The 17597-nt window shown below is 39.6% G+C and overlaps 1 protein-coding gene across 5 annotated transcripts in view; it reads left to right on the forward strand.

Moving 5' to 3' along the window:
- The window catches only part of Cab39l (calcium binding protein 39 like), a 124087-nt gene that overhangs the window by 49236 nt on the left and 57254 nt on the right, over positions 1–17597 (forward strand). For 3 of the 5 annotated variants that reach the window (XM_036199791.1, XM_036199787.1, XM_036199788.1), the window contains exon 5: positions 16716–16857. In XM_036199791.1, coding sequence (XP_036055684.1) covers positions 16747–16857 — 111 coding nt within the window. In that variant the 5' untranslated portion in view covers positions 16716–16746. Of the gene's footprint in view, positions 1–4525; positions 5169–12030; positions 12082–16715; positions 16858–17597 lie in introns of those variants that run through there. The other 2 variants (XM_036199789.1, XM_036199790.1) reach the window with 2 other exon arrangements.

Genomic DNA, 17597 nt, shown 5'->3' on the forward strand with positions numbered 1-17597 from the left:
AAAGAATTGCTAAACAGTCTTATTTAAAAAAACAAACAAACAGACAAAAACCCAGAGCCATATTTTGGGGTAAAAGCTGAAAGATCAGCGAAATAGAACAAGCCACAGCAACCTCACCTCTCCAATTCCTCAGCTGATCTTGTTTCCTCAGACTGGAAGCCTCTGAGTCCTCATCCAAATGGATCTCAGCTGAACTGCTGCTAAAAGCCTAAAAGCTTAAAAGCCTCTAGTTCCTGGTCCTCATGCCTTATATACCTTTCTGCTTCCTGCCTTCACTTCCTGGGATTAAAGGTGTGTGTCACCATGCCTGGCTGTTTCCAGTGTGGCCTTGAACTCACAGAGATCTGATGAATCTCTGCCTCCCAAGTGATAGGATTAAAGGTGTATGTGCCACCATTTTCTGGCCTCTATGTCTATCTAGTGGCTGTTCTGTTCTCTAACCCCAGATAAGTTTATTAGGGTGCACAATATATTGGGGGACACAATATCACTACAAATCTCTTTGAAAGAATTTGATTTTTTCAAGGCTTATTGTTCAGCTCTGTTAGGAGGCACCAATATTATCTTTTAGTGAAAATTTGGTCTCAGAATGATGACAGTTTCCTGTATGCAGTTTCTTTCCATGTGCTGTTGGTATCGTGGCTGGTACCAGTCTTGTGAGGCCTAGGGATCCTTGCTGCTCCCTTCTAAGTGGTTCCTGGTCTTGGGAGTTTTCTCACAGACTGGTGCTTGTCAGCTCTCTGATCATAATGTGCAGGGAACTCTTCGTGTTTCCAGGACTGTCATTACATCTCTCCCCTTCCTGTGCTCATTGAGTGACTTCTAGTCCCATTCATTGGCTTTCTTTAGTTCTTGGCTGACTCTTTATCCAGGGTGGTTGCTGCGCTGTTCAGGTTCCTGAACAATGGTTCCTGAACAATGGAGCAATGGTTAAAACTTACTTTGTACCAAGCTGAGTTGTCTTGTGCTCAGTGTCTGAAAACTATTGTTCACTGTGTGTTGCTTGTATCTTTAGATACTTAGATGGAAGAGTAAAAATTCACCTCACCCCTGCTCATCATATCCTGAAGCAAGAGTCCCTATGGCTGTACTTCTAATTCTTTATCCAAGTAATCTTTATAAGATAAAAGTGTTAATAGACTTTTAAAAAGGATATTTGATTATCTATTGAAAATTTAAAATAACTTCTTTTTTTAAGATAAAAATGGCACTTTATTTTGATATTACCAGAACACAGTTAAGAGATTTTAACTTCTGTTTTTTTTTTTTTAAACTTTATTGATTCTTTGTGGATTTCACATTATGCATTAGCTCCCTGTCTCCTCGCATCTGTCCTCTGCCTTTGAAACCTCCCCCACCCCCCAAATCAAAACCAAATTTGAAAGAAAAACCAAAACCAAACAAAACAAAGAAAAAACAAAAGAAGAAGAATCTTGTCCTGGAAGCTGTGGTATGGCCCAGTGAGACACAGTGCACCCTTTAGCCCCTCCATCTTTACTTGCAAGTGTTCATTGCTGTTGTTGGTTTTTTGTTTTTCATTTTTTCTCTTTACTCTTTGGGGGACCCCCCACCAGCTCCTCAATAATCACATGGAAGCTTATTCTTTATTATGAATGCCCAGCCTTGGCTTGGCTTGTTTCTTCCCAGCTTTTCGTAAATTATCCTGCCTACCTTTTGCCTCTAGGCTTTTATCTTTCTCTGTTTCTGTATGTCTTTACTTTACTTCTTATTTATTCCGTGTCTGGCTGTGTGGTGGGATGCGTGGCCCCTTCTTTTTTCACTCCTCTATCTTCTCTTCCCAGATGTCTCCTCCTATTTATTCTCTCTGCCTGCTAGCCCGCTTGTCCTTTCTCCTGCCTTGCTATTGGCCATTTAGCTCTTTATTAGATTGTCAGGGGTTTTAGACAGGCACAGTAACACAGCTTCACAGAGTTAAACAAATGGAACAGAAAAGAATGCAGCATATCTTTGCATCATTAAACAAATATTCTACAGTGTAAACAAATGTAACACATCTTCAACTAATATTCTAAAACACAGTGCCATGAGTCAGCTCGAGGCCTCCGGTTTCTGCTACACCACCAATAATGGGTTCCTCTTGGATAGCCTGTTGTCCTGTGTCCTAGAGATCCTGCTCTTTTGAATCTGTAGGTTCATCCCCCTCACATGCTCCAACAGTTTGTAGATTCATTGGATGTTGGGGTGGGCCCACTCATAGCTCTGGTTCAGGTCTTGGTTGGTAGCTGGGTTGGTCATCACTACCCAGATGATCTGTCTAGCACTGCTTCAGCTAGCTCACCAGTGTAGCCTACAGCAAGGAGTGTGTCCAGTTCTGCTCTTGGGTCCTCAGACACAGGTCCCCCTCATATCTCCAGGGCCGGCTCTACTGTTGTGCTCAGGCAAGGTACAAGGCCCTCTCTACTGATTGCTGTAGGGGGCATCTGAGGGGGTGGGGTCAGCTTTCCTGCCTTTAGGGCTGGCTCATCTGTGCTCCCAACAACAGGTCAGCTCTAGTGTGCTCTCTAGGCAGGGTGCAGGAACCAATCTTCTCTGTGCTGCAGCTGGTGAGGGGCAGGCTAGTTCTCTCACTCTGGTGACCCTGGCGCCATCTCTCTCACCTGCTGCAGATGGTAATGGAGGGGAGCATCTTTTCTCACCCATGCCACCACATGGTAGACAAGGGGAAACAGGGTCAGCTCTTTTGCTTTCATGCCCTCAGGGTCAGCTCACCTGCATCCCCGACCACAGGGGACTCCAGTGTGCTTCCCAGATGAGGTGCACACTTATGGAAAGTGTGAGACCATCTTTCCTGGGACGGCGTGAGCTCTCCTACGACCAGCTCACCTTGTGAGGTATCCAGTGAGGGCCAGGAACAGCCATCTCAGGGCCAGTGAAGGGTAGGGCTGACTCCGCACAGCAGAGTTCCAATGACCTCCATGTTAAAACTGGTCATGAACATCACTACAGACCCCAGCTGCAGCTCGACCACAGACTCAGACATGGTCCTCAGCAGTAGCTTGGGCCTGGATGCCCAAGCACCATGGCCCTGGTGGCAGCACAGGCCACTCAGATCAGCACAGCCCTGGTGGCAGCATAGCCCCAGGGCATAACATGGTCACAGGTGGCTGGCCAGACCCTGGGCATCCACAGAGCCCTCGGTTGTAACTGGAGCCACCGACACCACCCCAGACTCTGGCCACAGACCCAGACATGGCCTTCGGTGGCAGCAGACTAGGATATAAAATAGATTTTTTTTTTCTTAAATGTGATTGAAAGAATAATTTTTTGGCTAATTTCTAGACAAATTTGATACCTATCGTAGGTGTTAAGAAATGTCTAAATAATTATGTATAGTATATATAAAATTTAAAACTCCGTTGCAGCTGAGAAGATAGCTCAGTAATAAAGCACTTGCCTAGCATTCCCAAACCTGGATTTGATTCCCAGCACTATAAAACAAAACCTATGCCCCGCAGCTTCACTGCTTTAAGTGAACCCCATTAAGTGTCTGTGTTACATTTACATGGTGTGTGTATGTATGCACATGTGTCACTCTGTGCATGTGGTCAGAGGTCACCTTGCAGTTGTGAGTCCCCTCCTTCTGACATGTAGGTCCTAGAGATTGGACTTCGGTCACCAGGCTTTTTTTTTTCCCCTGGAGCTGAGGACCAAACCCAGGGCCTTGCACTTTCTAGGCAAGTGCTTTACCACTGAGCTAAATCCCCAACCCCTGTAATCTGTATTTTAAGGCCAAATTTTATGTGCTTGTTTTTCTTCAGGCATCTAAACAGCTATTTAGAGATATTTACACTTTAATTGAGCTCGTACTCATGGAGATACTGTAGTTCTGTTGAGCCGGATTAGTGTATGAGTAATAGGTCCTGTAACTACTGTTGTTAGATCCGTAACTGGGAGTTTTGTCTGGAGAAAAACCAAGGACTGTTGCATATTGGAGGCTGGGGGCTGGACTGTAACTCCAAAGCAGCTATAACTGGCTTCCGTACAGAGCTGGTAATTCCAGTTCCACAGAATCCTGAAACTACCACTTTTCCACTCTACCTTCCCCAAAGCCTCGTCTCCAGGCTCTTCAGAAAGAGCCATAACTTTAAGGTATTTTACTATACACTTATGGATGTGAGATTTTTTTAAATGTTCTCTGTGGCCTTTCTAATTTTCCTGAAGAGGTGTAGTGGAGCTTGACCACAAATGCTTAGATATAAAACTTTCTGTTGAAATAGTTGCATCTAGTTTGCAATAAAACATTAAGAGGCTCTACTAGTTAGATGTCTGATGTCTGTATTTTTCTGTGTTCTTATATTTTTCTCATTATAACTGAATGTTAATCTACATTTGAAAACAGTGCATTAAAAATTGATTATATTTTTATACATTTACAGTGTTAAAATTAAATTATAAACACTCTAAAGTCTCCCTTGCTTTCTGGTTAGATTGGTAGTGTCTGCATATCTCTTCACTGCACGTTCCCACGACAGAGAGCATCCTCCCTGAGGAGCCGACACTAGCAGTCAGCTCGGTCATTATTACTGTCAGTAAGCAGTTGCTGGGAATCTTCATTTATATTTTTAAGCAAGATGGTCAAGCCAGCTTAATTATTTGACAAAATCCCATACAGGAATTGGCTCGAGACTCAAAGGAGAAAAGTGATGGCAAATTTTCAGACTTTACTTTTGCTCAAGATTTAATTTTGCCTCTGCTTAGTTGCTTTACAGGCATTCTTGTGATGTTACACAATAGAGGGGGAGAATAAGGAGCTGTGACTGTGTGGTTTGTGTCTCAAACCCCGTGCTAGAGAGGGAGAGAACGAATAAGCAAGCTGGTCTGACCAGAAACAGAACTGCCTAGGACAGATTAAGAGACAAGCAAGGCTTGGAATCCGAGAGCAAGCAGAGTGGAAATTTACTGCGGCTCTGTGAGTGTTCAAGTGATCGTTTTCTGCTAACGTTTTCCCGTGGTAACTGTTACTCTTCAGAGAGTCAGAAAGTCTTTCTCCAGCACACTTGAGTAAGAGGAGGCATCCTTTATTAAATGGAAGAGAAAGGCTTCTTCATCTAAAGTGCTTTGAACCCGAGAAAAGAGCTGTCTTCAGCACCTCACCATGGGTCGACTTGTTGTTGCTTAGACAAGCTGGGGAGTTTCTGTAGCCCTTGGTGAGTATCATCAGCAAGGTTGTCTGTATTGGTTTGTGTGGAGGAAAATGAACTAATAAGGCATAATTGAGTTCTCCAGTCTGCTCGTATGTTCATGTTAAACTAGACTGTTGCTTGCTTCTGCACGATGAACTGCTGTTACTAGGAGAGGTCTGAAAAACAACAACTACCAAACAATACTTGTCTGTTGCCTCAGGCACTTGAATCCTTACCAACTGGTCTGTGTCCTCCAAATATCTTATTTGGGAAGTGTTTTTTTATTTATAGTTTCCAAAAATAAAATAGTGGCAGTGTTCTGTTCTTCATGTTTTTCTATCAAGTGCTTGACAACTTGGAAGTTATCTGTATATTGTCAGTAAATTTAAAGTTATTGTTACAATGTTTGATATTATAAGTTATTACGAATTACATCATTCCACCATAATTCAGCTTAATTGAAAGTGCTATAATTTAAATGTTAAATGCTACTATGAACTCCAAAGTAACGCCTGGTTTCTCCAAAGTTCTATTAAAAAAAATAAACAAGAGATAATTTATCTGTATAACTTATCATTGATGTAGGATGAATGAATGTATACTTTTGAGTTAAAAGAGTTAAGCAGCTATTTTCTTTGAATCGTGATGCCAAGTTCCCATGTAGTCGGCCATGTAGCTCTCTTGCAGAGAATATAACTAGAAGTATATGTGTTATAAAAGAACAAAGAAAGTTAGTTCTTAGTGCATTTATTTACATTCCAGTAAAGCCTTCACTTGTATCATCTTTAATAGGATATTGTATATTCTCTGTAGCTAGCTGCATATAATACTGGTATAAACATATGTGTTATATAGAAAAGTATACATATAAAGTGTGTAATTATTCTCCTGGAGAAGGAAGTATATATTGTTAACTATTAAATTGATTCATTGTCTAAAGACAGCTATTTTGAGCAAAGTTTCTATTCTACCCTGTGCTAGCCTCAAGAAATTTGTGCCTTCAGTTATTGATTCAAGTGAGTCTTTTAAGGCAGAAAAAATTAATTAAAATGAAGGCTTCTGCAGAGAGCCAGTAAACATGCGGCAGGCTTAGAGCCTGGACATAAAACGGCTTGCTTTTTCCAGTAGCTCCTCTGTCCTACGTGTACAGAAGCCTGTAGAACAGGTTTTCTTTTGTGGCTTTTTTCCCTCCAGTTTGTTGATCTAATGTATAAGAAGTAACTCAGTTGGTCTGTGGCAACTTCTGAACAAACTATCATACACTTAAAGTCATACTTCTTTATATAATATCAATACTTCATCCTTTAATGGATGGAATTTACATTAAACTTGATAGTCTTCTGGGAGAAAATTGCTTTAGTAATTTGCTACTGTAACTTAGTGATGGCACCATTTCTTAGGCCCACAGTAATGTAAATATAGAAAAAAAGTGTGTCATCCCAGTTTACAAATGCTTTATTTCAGGATTTCATTTGTGAGCAGACTGCTTGCTGAGTGTAAGAACCCATCCTGAGAAATCATTTGTCAAGTGGCTGTTAGGCCTTATTATAGGCTGAGAATATAAATTTCTTCATACTGCAGAAAGATCATTGTCACCTTGAGAGACTAAAGCATAAGTTCTAGTGCCCGAATGTAACACAACCGTGGGAAGGTGCTTTATTTCTGCTCTGTCTCGATGCTTAAAGAAAAGCAAGTGAAATACAAAGGTTGTACACTTGGAAGGAAGCTTAATAGGTACTTCCAAAGTTGGCTTCAGTTTTTATGTGCCCATTTGAACATTTCGTCAGAGATTTCTCTTGGTATAGGAGACTTTCTAGCCTTGCTTCTCTGTGTAGCAGTCCTAGAGTGAGTAGCACATAGTAGGCGCCTGATAAGAATACCACCTGAGGGTTTGGGGATTTACCTCAATGGTAGAGCGCTTGCCTAGCAAGTACAAGGCCCTGGGTTCAGTCCTCAGCTCTGGAAAAAATAAATAAATAAATAAATAATACCACCTAAGGATTGGCCTGCTTCTTTGGTCTCCATAAATGGAATGGAGAGGCTAGGCTAGTGAGATGGCTTAGTCAGTACAGTGCTTGCCACCTCAGCACCCTTTTAAAAATCCAAGTGTGGTAGTAACAGGGACATGAAGATGGGATTCCAGAGCTTGCCAGCCAATGGCTGAGCTCCAGGTTCAATGAAAGACCTTGTCTCAGTAAAATGAGGTGGAGAGAAATAGAGGAAGACACTCAACATGCCTCTACTAGCATGCATACCTAGATGCCTACCCACTCACGTGTACATACACATGCATGAACCACACACACACACACACACACATACACATACACACACACACTTTCCTTGCCACCACGGGTGGGTGGGGGGGAATAGCTTTCCCAAAGTGTCCAAAAAAGTATAGGGGCTTAATGGTACACATTTTCCAGTATAAGAAGGAAATGGCCTGAAGGGAATTGATTGAATTATGAAATGTGAGTAAAGCAAAATAGGACTGAATGATCCTAACTGACAAGAGAAAAAGAAGATCATGGCACATCTAGATGGCAGTCCTGAGTGAGTGGACTTGGTGAGGAGAGGAGGCCAGGGTATATGTTAAGTATCTTGAATACATGAAACATTTTAAAGTGAGAAGTCAGATGTTAACTCAGAGGGATTATCTATTTCATATGTATACTAGGAACAATATGAAGAAATGTGGCCTACTTTAAAAATCCATATTAACTCTGTCCAAGTTTATCCAATTCAGTTAGATTGGCCCTGAATTTTTCTTTAAAGTGTTCATACATAAAATGTGAAAGTCAGCAGTGCCGTCGACCCATTAGTGAGGCAATGAGTGGCTGTAGGCTACACTTACCTGGAACCTCCCTTTCTTCTTTCCATTCCAGAATAATTTTAAAGTAGTGATTTTGAGTTGTCGTAAGTGGCATATAATAGATTCTTAATTAATATTCATTAACTAAATGAATAGATTTGGAGACTTTTCAGTTTGTTATATGCATGTACATACATATTGCCACTTAGAGAAACTAGCCCATTTTCTTTAGAAGGAAAAAAATCTATTATAACCATATTGACATGCGTATTACTTATAGTCACATGCACTCTTCCATTGGGAATTAAAATAATTGCTTAAGCAGAAATCTTTACTGTCTATAAGTGAAAAGCATACTTTCTAACTTGATGACTTAAGTTTCCAGCAGAGACTCATCACATTTCTTCTAACTTTGGAAAGACAAAGGATTATATTAATATATCAGTCAGAAAAACTAAATCTGCTGTGGGTGTATAATGAGTAAGAAGTTAGCTTCAGCTGAATCACTTTCATGTCTATACTCTGGTAGTACTTTTTTTTTTTTTTTTTCTCCAGAGCTGAGGACCGAACCCAGGGCCTTGCGCTTGCTAGGCAAGCGCTCTACCACTGAGCTAAATCCCCAGCCCCTGGTAATACTTTTATAGACTGACAATAGACGAGTGCAGAGCTTACTGATGCTATGAAGTAATTGTTTTCACAGGGCACCTATAAACCAGACTAATGTCAAGAATGGAATCTAGCCAGAATTCAGTGTCATGTACACTATGTAGTGTTTGTGGGGAAGACTGAAAAATACTGGAGTATCAGTCTCTTGATTACTTTTTATATTTCCTAAGTGTGTGTATGTGTGTGTGTGTGTATGTGTGTGTGTGTGTGTGTGTGTGTGTGTGTGTGTGTGTGCTGTGTGTGCACACACTTGCTCCTGTGCCATGGCATGACAGTGAAGGTCAGAGAATAACTTAAGGTCACTGGTGCTTTCCTTGTACCACGTGGGTTTCAGAGATTGACTCAGGTCATCAGGTTCAGCAGCAAGCAATTTTATCCTGAGTTATGTCAGCAGCCTTGATTATTCTGTTGTAAAGAAAACCATTTGTGGACCTCAGTGAGCTTGAATGCTGTCATTATGGCTTCTGGTTTGGGAGAATGCTGATCTAACTACAAATCGCTACTATAAATTGAGATTGTGAAATTCTCATATAAAATATCACTCATTGATAGTCATTCATAGTTAATAAATGTAGAACATTTCGCTCGTGTAAAGGCTGAAACTGTCAGCAGAAATGTTACTGTGGACCTAATGAAGTTCCTGGCTTTTCTTGGAACAGTAGTAAGTTCCTAAATTCACAATAAATATGTTAGTAGTTTTATGTCTTCCTAACCTCATATTAATTCTATTTTTAAATTATGTAACAGTGCACTGGAAATAAAGCATAGTTATTAAAGACATGAGTCTCTCTTATAAAAGAGTTTTTATTCTCATGTAAGTCAGAGCAAGGTGCCTAGATGAATGAGAATCATAAGACATTTCTCACAAGTATTCTATTTCTGTAAATAATTCATTTTTAGAAAATTTCTCTCCCCTGCAAACACTGTTAACAAAATAAACCATATAAAAACTAAGCAAGCCAGGCCTGGTGGTGCACACTGGTAATCTTAGCACTAAAGAGATCAGAGAAAGGAGGTCATTCAAATTAATTTGAACCTCCAGAGCAGTGGTTGTGATCTCTTTGAGGGTCAAACAACCTTTTCATAAGTGTTGCCTAACTAAGACCGGCAGCAAACAAAGATATTTGCATTACAATTAAAAACAGTAGCTGCTGGGTGGTGGTGGTGGCACAGGCCTTTAATCCCAGCACTCTGGAGGCAGAGCCAGGCGGACCTCTGTGAGTTCGAGGCCAGCCTGGTCTAAAAAGCAAGTTCCAGGAAAGGTGCAAAGCTACACAGAGAAACCCTGTCTCAAAAAACAAAAACAAAAATAAAAACCAGTAGCTAAATTACAGTTATGAAGTAACAACGAAAATAATTTTATGATTGGTGGTCACAGCATTAGGAAGATTGAGAACCACTGCTCTAGAGAAAAGAATTATCTGTGAAATTATTTTTATATTTTATTGGTAGTCTGCTGATTTTCATGTAAGTCTGTCAAAGTACAAAATTCATTTGTGGTTTCTAATAACTTTGGGATGCATATTTAAAAGTTGAAATAAGGTTAGAAGGTTCTGTGGCATATCTAACTATAGTGATGCATTTGGTAATTTATCTGTGACAGCAATTTTCAGTTTTTATTTTGGTAGGGGTATCTTTGTATACAGCACATATAGAACTTTTAGGTGCACTTTTCAGTTTCAAAATTCACATCTAATCAAATTTACCCATTTTAAAAGAACAATTTAATCAGCACTGTATACTCAAGACATAACCCCTTGCCATTGAGTTTAAAAATACATTTTTTATATGCCTAGTCATTTGCTATTGATGTATTTTTATTGCATTTATTTCTGTCTGTGGTCCTTTGGGAATACAGATAAAAGAATGTCAACCCTTGGAACTTTCTGAATGTTTTTGAATGTGGTGGTTGGTGGGTATATTGAGGGTGTTTAAGAAAGGTGCATTTGGAAGACTGGGTTGTATGTAGGTAGCTCAGTGGAAGGGGATTGGAAAGCCAGGACTCCATTGCCAGCACTGCAAAAGCTCCAAAAGTAGTGACTTGGATTTGTTTGGGGCTGTGGATATAGTGTAATAGTGCAACACTTGTCTAGCATGCAAAAGACCTCACGCTCAGTTCCCACGCACGTGAACACACAAGTGCACGCACATGAGCACACAAGTACATGCACATGAGCACACAAGTACACGCACATGCTTTAACTTACATGCTGTGGGAATCTTGGAAATGGTCTCAACTTGTTCACTGTCAATTGAAAAGTAATTTAGGTTTAAAAAAAAAAAGGTTAATTCTGAGTTGAGGTTTTTAAGTAAGGAGTTGGCAGTGAGGACATACAGATAGATGCCTCTGTGCTTGTTCAAGTCCTGAGATTCCCTTTACTGTAGAGATAGGTTTACCATACACTTCAAAATCCTCTCTGAAGCCTTTGATTTGAGAACTGTTAATGAACAGCACAGTTGGAAGTGAGGGAAAAAAACGTCTAGAAATATTCACTAACCACCCAAGACAGACACTTACACCCCTTTGAAATATTTGAAGTAAGAAAGCAATGAGGACATGCAATGCCTCATGAACCCCTTTCCAAGCACACCTCTCCATTTAAATTTCTCCAGTGACTGACCTTGGATCATCGTTAGTGGCCCTTACACCCAAGTTAGGAGTACTGCCAAAATCTACTCCACAACCTCCCTGCCTGTGTTCGCTGGGTGCAGAGCTAAATGATCTTTTTGGCTTTCTCTCTAGAACCTGAGCCAAGTACCACTCTTCATGAAACTTAATAGCTAAAGAAATTATATTTGACTAATGGCTTGAAAAGAGAGGGAGGGTCAGAATTCCACAGTGTAGACTCTAAAACAAAAACGCTGTTTAGTAATTTTAAGTACTATATGAGAGATAGTTCCATGATGAATGCATTTGCCTTTTATTAAATAGTTTGTGCTACCCAGAAGTTACTACTATTAACTATGTGAGTGGGGGCGGCACAGGTACACATGCACACATATGTTTGGAAACCAAAGGACAGCTTGAGGTATACCTTAAGAAGGCTGTCAACCTTGTTGAAACAGATCTCTCACTTGGACCTGGGGACTCACAGTTTAGACTAGATTGGCTGGCCAGCAAGCCCTGAGATCTGCCTATCTCTACTTTCCCAATGTTCAAGTTTCAAGCACACACCACCTTACTCAGCTTTTAGGTCCGTTCTAGAAAGTGAATGTGTTTCCCCATGCTAGTACAACAAACTCTTTGCAAATGGAGCCAAACAATTAGCTTTTTAAAAGTATTTTTATTATGCATAGGCTCTGTGGGTTTGTATTTCTGTTTGGGTTACATTGTTGCAGTTGTGCCCTGTAATGTGGACATGACAATGCTTCTAACATTAAATTTCCATTCTGTTTCACATTGTTTAGAAACATCTTCATAGTCATCAATGATGTGTCATCAAATTGAAGCTCTTGATGGTAAAGAACATGACTAATTTATCTGTTACTAAAAGAGGGAGTGGATTTTGGCCAGTTAGTGTGAAGCACTACCTACCAAGAGACACACCATGTTTTTGGAGGTGTTAGTATTTAGAAAACTTTTTTTCCAGTTGGAAAAGCTCTCAACATTCACTACTAGTATATAGGGTGGTTACATCATAATTTTGTTCCTTTTTTTTTTTGGAGACATTTAGACTCTCCAGTTTTTCCGTGTTACAATAAATATTGCAATAAACATGGTCTATATAAATTTGACTATAAAGGTGGGATAATCAGGCTCATATTTTAATTATCTTGGGTTGTCAGAAGTGGGTTTACTCCTAAGTCAGAGGTTGTACCTAACTTTCTAGAACCGTAAGGCCAAATTATTGTGCAACTTGAACTCTCACCTGTTAGAAATGGAAGAGCCTGTTGCATTGTGCCACCATTCAGTTAGAGTTTGTCAAAATAATAACCAAAGGCTTCATTGTGAGCCTGGTGTAGTGCTGCACCCCTGTAATGCTGGGACTTAGAAGATAGGGACAAAGAATCACAAGTTCAAGGCCATCCTCAGCTACATAGCCAATATCAGGCTAGACTACATAAGACACTGTCTCAAGCAAAATAAAACAACAAAGTCAAAACTCATTTTATTGTTTAATGGGGAAAATAATTTTTTACATTGAGTTTTCAGTTTTAAATTAAAGAGAGTGGTTAAATGTTTACTGTGTTAACTGTGTTTCCTCTGTGTTTTCCTATGTGTTCTTTCTCTGGATATTTTTCTTCTCAAAGAGATTTTCAGTTTTCAGTGATTAGTTTACAGGGTCTTTCTGTGAAGTTCAGGCTGCTCTTGAACTCATGACCTGCCTCAACCTGTACCATGGTCTTCATCTTTGCTGAGGTCTTCCTTTGGAGTGATGCTGACCAATTCTCTTTAGAATCCCTAGCACAGAATTCTCTTTTTTTCCTGGTTTTAATTATGTATAGAAAATCAGAATTATTTTGTATTTATAGTATATTTACAATAACATTGACTTTCCAATCTCTGTTGGAGTTATTTGTTTGTTTGTTTTGCTGTTCTGAGAATAATAGAACTCTGAGCCTCGAGTGGCTAAGCAAGCACTCTGTGGCTAAGCCATACCCGGCCCTTCTTTGAGATTTATTTCATTGCTTGTAAAATGTTGGAGATTTATCTGTATTAACAGTTGTTTCTGATGTTTTTCCATTTATCTGTGTGTTTTCTGATGTCACTGTTACAGTAGTTCATTGCTAAATCTTTTTGTATTTTGTTATTGGCTGTGGGAAAAGCACAGTGATAGGAAGCAAGCTTTGTATACTCAGCGCCCTAGTTTCAGTTTACATTTGCAAAAATATAAAAAGCCAAACCTGTTGTCCTTGCTTACCCGTTAATCATTAATAAATTTAGTTAGGGGTGTTTTTAACCTGTGATTGGCACTATATCAAACCGTGAATCTTAGCAATCATTGATATTTTAATACTATTTAGACTTTTCAGTCAAGCATTGAAACCACTGCTCTGGAGAAACCCTGGCACATGTGTGCAAGCAGACAGGCAAAGGACTATGTGATATGGTAATGTTTGCAATCGTGAGTAGTTAAGAACAGTGAGAACCTGGAGGACCGATCAGAACATTGGGACATAGTTATGCATTAGGATGCTCCACAAGCAGCCAGAGAGCTTGCTCTGTTTCACCTCTTCCAAGAGAGATGGCTAGGAAGCCTTCTACTTCTTAAAAAATGTTTTATTTAGGGGTTGGATGGCCCAGCAGTTAAAAGCATGTACTTCCCTTATAGAGGACTGGAGTTCTATTCCCAGCATCCATGATGGTTGGCTAACATAACAAAGGTCTGTAACTCCAGCTTCAGGAGGTTTTAATGCCTCTGGCTTCCATAAGCACTTCTCATATGCACATACCTACATACAGACCCACATGCATACACATAATTAAAAGTGATGGAAATTTTAAAACATTATTTAAATTATTATTTATCTAACCATTTTATTTAGAGCATTAAAACTTCATAATTTGTTATATTAAATAAATATTATAGTAAAATAACTTTTTAATTAGAATATATTCTATTATTTAATTTAGCTTAAAATACCAACATAGGAAAGTGCAATTGAAGAATTTTATTTTCAAATATAGACTACATTATTATTACTCTTAGTCACCTTATGGTATTAGATCTGAAAATAGATTCCTTCTGTCTATCTGAAATTCTCCATCAGCAACTGCTCATTCCCTCCCTTCTCAGTTGACCAGCCTCTGGCCACCATCATGGTACTCTCAATTTTTATGAGCTCAGTTGTTTTAGAATACTTGTCTTTCTATGCTTGGCTTGTTTCAGTGATGACCCATCTCTGCTGTCACAGGTGACATGACCCTCTCCCCTTCAGGGTTTGTTGTTTGTTTGTTTGGTTGGTTGGTTGGTGTGTGTGTGTGCGCGCGCGCGCATGTGTGCGTGTGTGCGTGCGCGCCACAGTAGGTTATGTGGAGGTCAGAGGACAACTTATGGAATTGTTTTCACCTTCAACTTTATGTAGGTTCTAGGGATTGAGCTCAGGATCTCAGCTTACATAGCAAGTGCTTTACCCACTGAGCCATCTCATTGGCCTGACTTCCCCCGTTTTAAAGGCTGAATCGCGTTCTGTGGTACCTGTCTTTATTCATCCATTCATAGACATTATGTGTGTTAACTGTGGGAGTAATGCTGGGTGATCATGGGATACAGATACTCCTTCACACATTGAGTTTAATCCCTTTGGATATGCCTCCTGAAGTAATAAAATCATTGACCTACTAGTTGGTGGTTCTCCCGGTAATCTTTTGAGGACCTCCACACCATTTCTTGTCTTTGCTATACCAATGTACATCTCCACCACGAGCATGCCAGAACCCCCTTTTGTCCATATTCTCACTAACTCTTGTTGTCTCTCATCTTTTCCTATTTTAATTGACTATGTCAGTCCATTGGAGACTGATTGTGGGGCCTGGTGTAGTGCCTGCTCTGGCATTGCTCAGGAGGTCATCTCACCCCTCCATGGTTGGGGTGTAGCACAAGGCCAACAGAAGAGGGATGAATAGCTACTTTGTCTCCTCGCCTCTGATTCAACGCCTTCTGCTTCTATCACTGTCTCTCTTCTACTCTTGGAGAGTTCTGGGGTGGTTTCCTTTTTAACTTTTAAATTCTCTTTTATTGTTACTCCCATACAAATGAATTATAATTGTAGATTCACAACCTCCCACTTGTCCTGCTAACTATAGAAAGGCTTCGTTTCAGGAACCATTTCTCATTTTTAGCATTAATTTTGTTGAGCTATTTTTGGGCTTGATTCCATTTAGTCTTTTCAGCATTATGTTTGTAGACATATCTAATCTGTGTATACAGAAAATGTATGTTACCTAGAGATTTAATTGTGAGGCTATAAACTTACCTTTCCAGAGACGTGTTTATTTTTCATGGTTTTGTGGGAATGGATAGGGCTGACCAGTCTGAGAATTTTTTGCATTGCTGTTGTTTTTGAAAGGCCATTCTGTTGGAATGTGCTTTGAAAGAGGATTATTTGCTTCTTTTAAAAGCCACAAGAGAAAATTAAGTTTATACCTTATCATTAATCTTGACTAGAAAAGTCCTTTAAGTGATAGTTTACATATTTTTTCTTCATATATATTTTGCTGTTGTGATTCTGTTCCTTGTTTCCTTTTGTTGTGACTGACTTTCTCCACTACCCTCTCTACGGTTGTATTTTATGGGATAACATATTGCTATAAAGTACCCACATAAATATAATGATATATATGCACATTTAATATCCCTTGTCATCATTTTAGGTTTAAAAACATTACAATTATCATTATTTAACCTGTCCTGGCTTACTTTAAGAGTCTTTTTATTTTAAAATAGAAAAATGATAGTCAAGAATATTAACTTCTGAATATAGTCTGTTCATCAAGACTAGGTAGGAACTCAGTATTGTTTTCTCAGTACTGGGGGTAGAATGGAGGGTCCTTGTATGTGGAAGATGTGCTCCTACTTTTTCCCCCAGAGTACTCTTGAATAGAGAGAAGTGAGAAAGATTTAGATAAAAATATAGAGGAGAGAGACAGATAGAAACACAGGATAGCCTCGGGAAGGCCTGTGTCAAAACCCATCAGCCCCCTCTGTCTCTTCTAAAGGGCTATTTATAGAAATGCCAATGGTTGAAGCAAAAGACCCTTCCAAATACCTGATAACCATGCATGTGATCAATCCATCCCCTTATGTAGCCCTGCTGGGTAAAGAAGCTTAGATCTCACTAGGAAACCTCTGTGGGCTCCCACACTTGTACATGCTAGGCAACTGAGCCACATGCTAGCCTGAACTTGTATTTATGTAGCAAATGGTTCTGAATCACAGTTGGTTCGTTTTTAAGTGTGAGTGGCTGAGCTAGACACATGTCAAGCAGTGCACAGAGAGTAAAATCAGCAGCCACGTATGTACCATGGGAAAGGTACCCAGGCTGAGGTGGATGGGGCTGGCCAGTCTGCAGAGAAATGGACATGCTAGGAGCTGAGATTTAGCATGCTTTAACTTGGCTTGTTTTTGTTTGTTTTTTGTTTGTTTGTTTAGGATTCCATATTGGAAGAAGTGATTCTTAGACATGAAAAAAATGCCTTTGTTTAGTAAATCACACAAAAATCCAGCAGAAATTGTGAAAATCCTGAAAGACAACCTGGCCATTTTGGAAAAGCAAGACAAAAAGACAGACAAGGTATGGTTCAAAGCAAAACCATTATTAAAATGTTTGTATTTCAAGGCCAAGCCCATGCAAAAGCTTAATGAAGAACTGAGTGTGGGCCCTTGTTATGCTCGTAGATTGTTTCGTTTTTTTCTGCAACTAGTAAAATGTTGGGTTCATTGTCTGGAGCCTCTGGCCCACCCCAAGTCTCTAGACATCAGCGCTGTATTGTGTTACGGTGATGTAAAAGAGAGAACTGGCACATTTCTTTCATGTTGTTTTGAGATCTGACCAAGGGGGACTTGCTCATAAGGAGGGCTCTGTTCATTCTTTTGAAGAAATTTTAAGTCCTACATAGTTGGTACTCTCTGCAATGAAGAGATTCAAGATGACCTGCTATAAAATAAAAGTCCATAGGATCATAGTGTATTTCTGCCTCATATATGATAAAACCGTAAACCTTCTAAGGAATTAGAGAAATATCTTGTTCTAATTCTGATATTCTTTGAGATATTGAGCCAAATTTTGGTTCAAATAGAAACTAAAATTAACCTTCATAAAGTATGTATAAATTTAAATGACAAACAACAGAAATAAAAAAAAACCTCCTAGTTTTCATTATTAATTGCGAAAAGGCCAATTAAGCCCACAACACATTCCCCTTCACAGCAGTGCTGCTGAAGATGAAGAGCAGACCACTTGTGCCCAGCACAAGGGACAAAGCACATACTTCTGGACTTGGAGACCTACTCAGTAATACCTGATGAGCAGGA

Source organism: Onychomys torridus, chromosome 9, assembly GCF_903995425.1.
Source record: "Onychomys torridus chromosome 9, mOncTor1.1, whole genome shotgun sequence".
In the NCBI taxonomy this organism is placed as follows: Eukaryota; Metazoa; Chordata; class Mammalia; order Rodentia; family Cricetidae; genus Onychomys; species Onychomys torridus.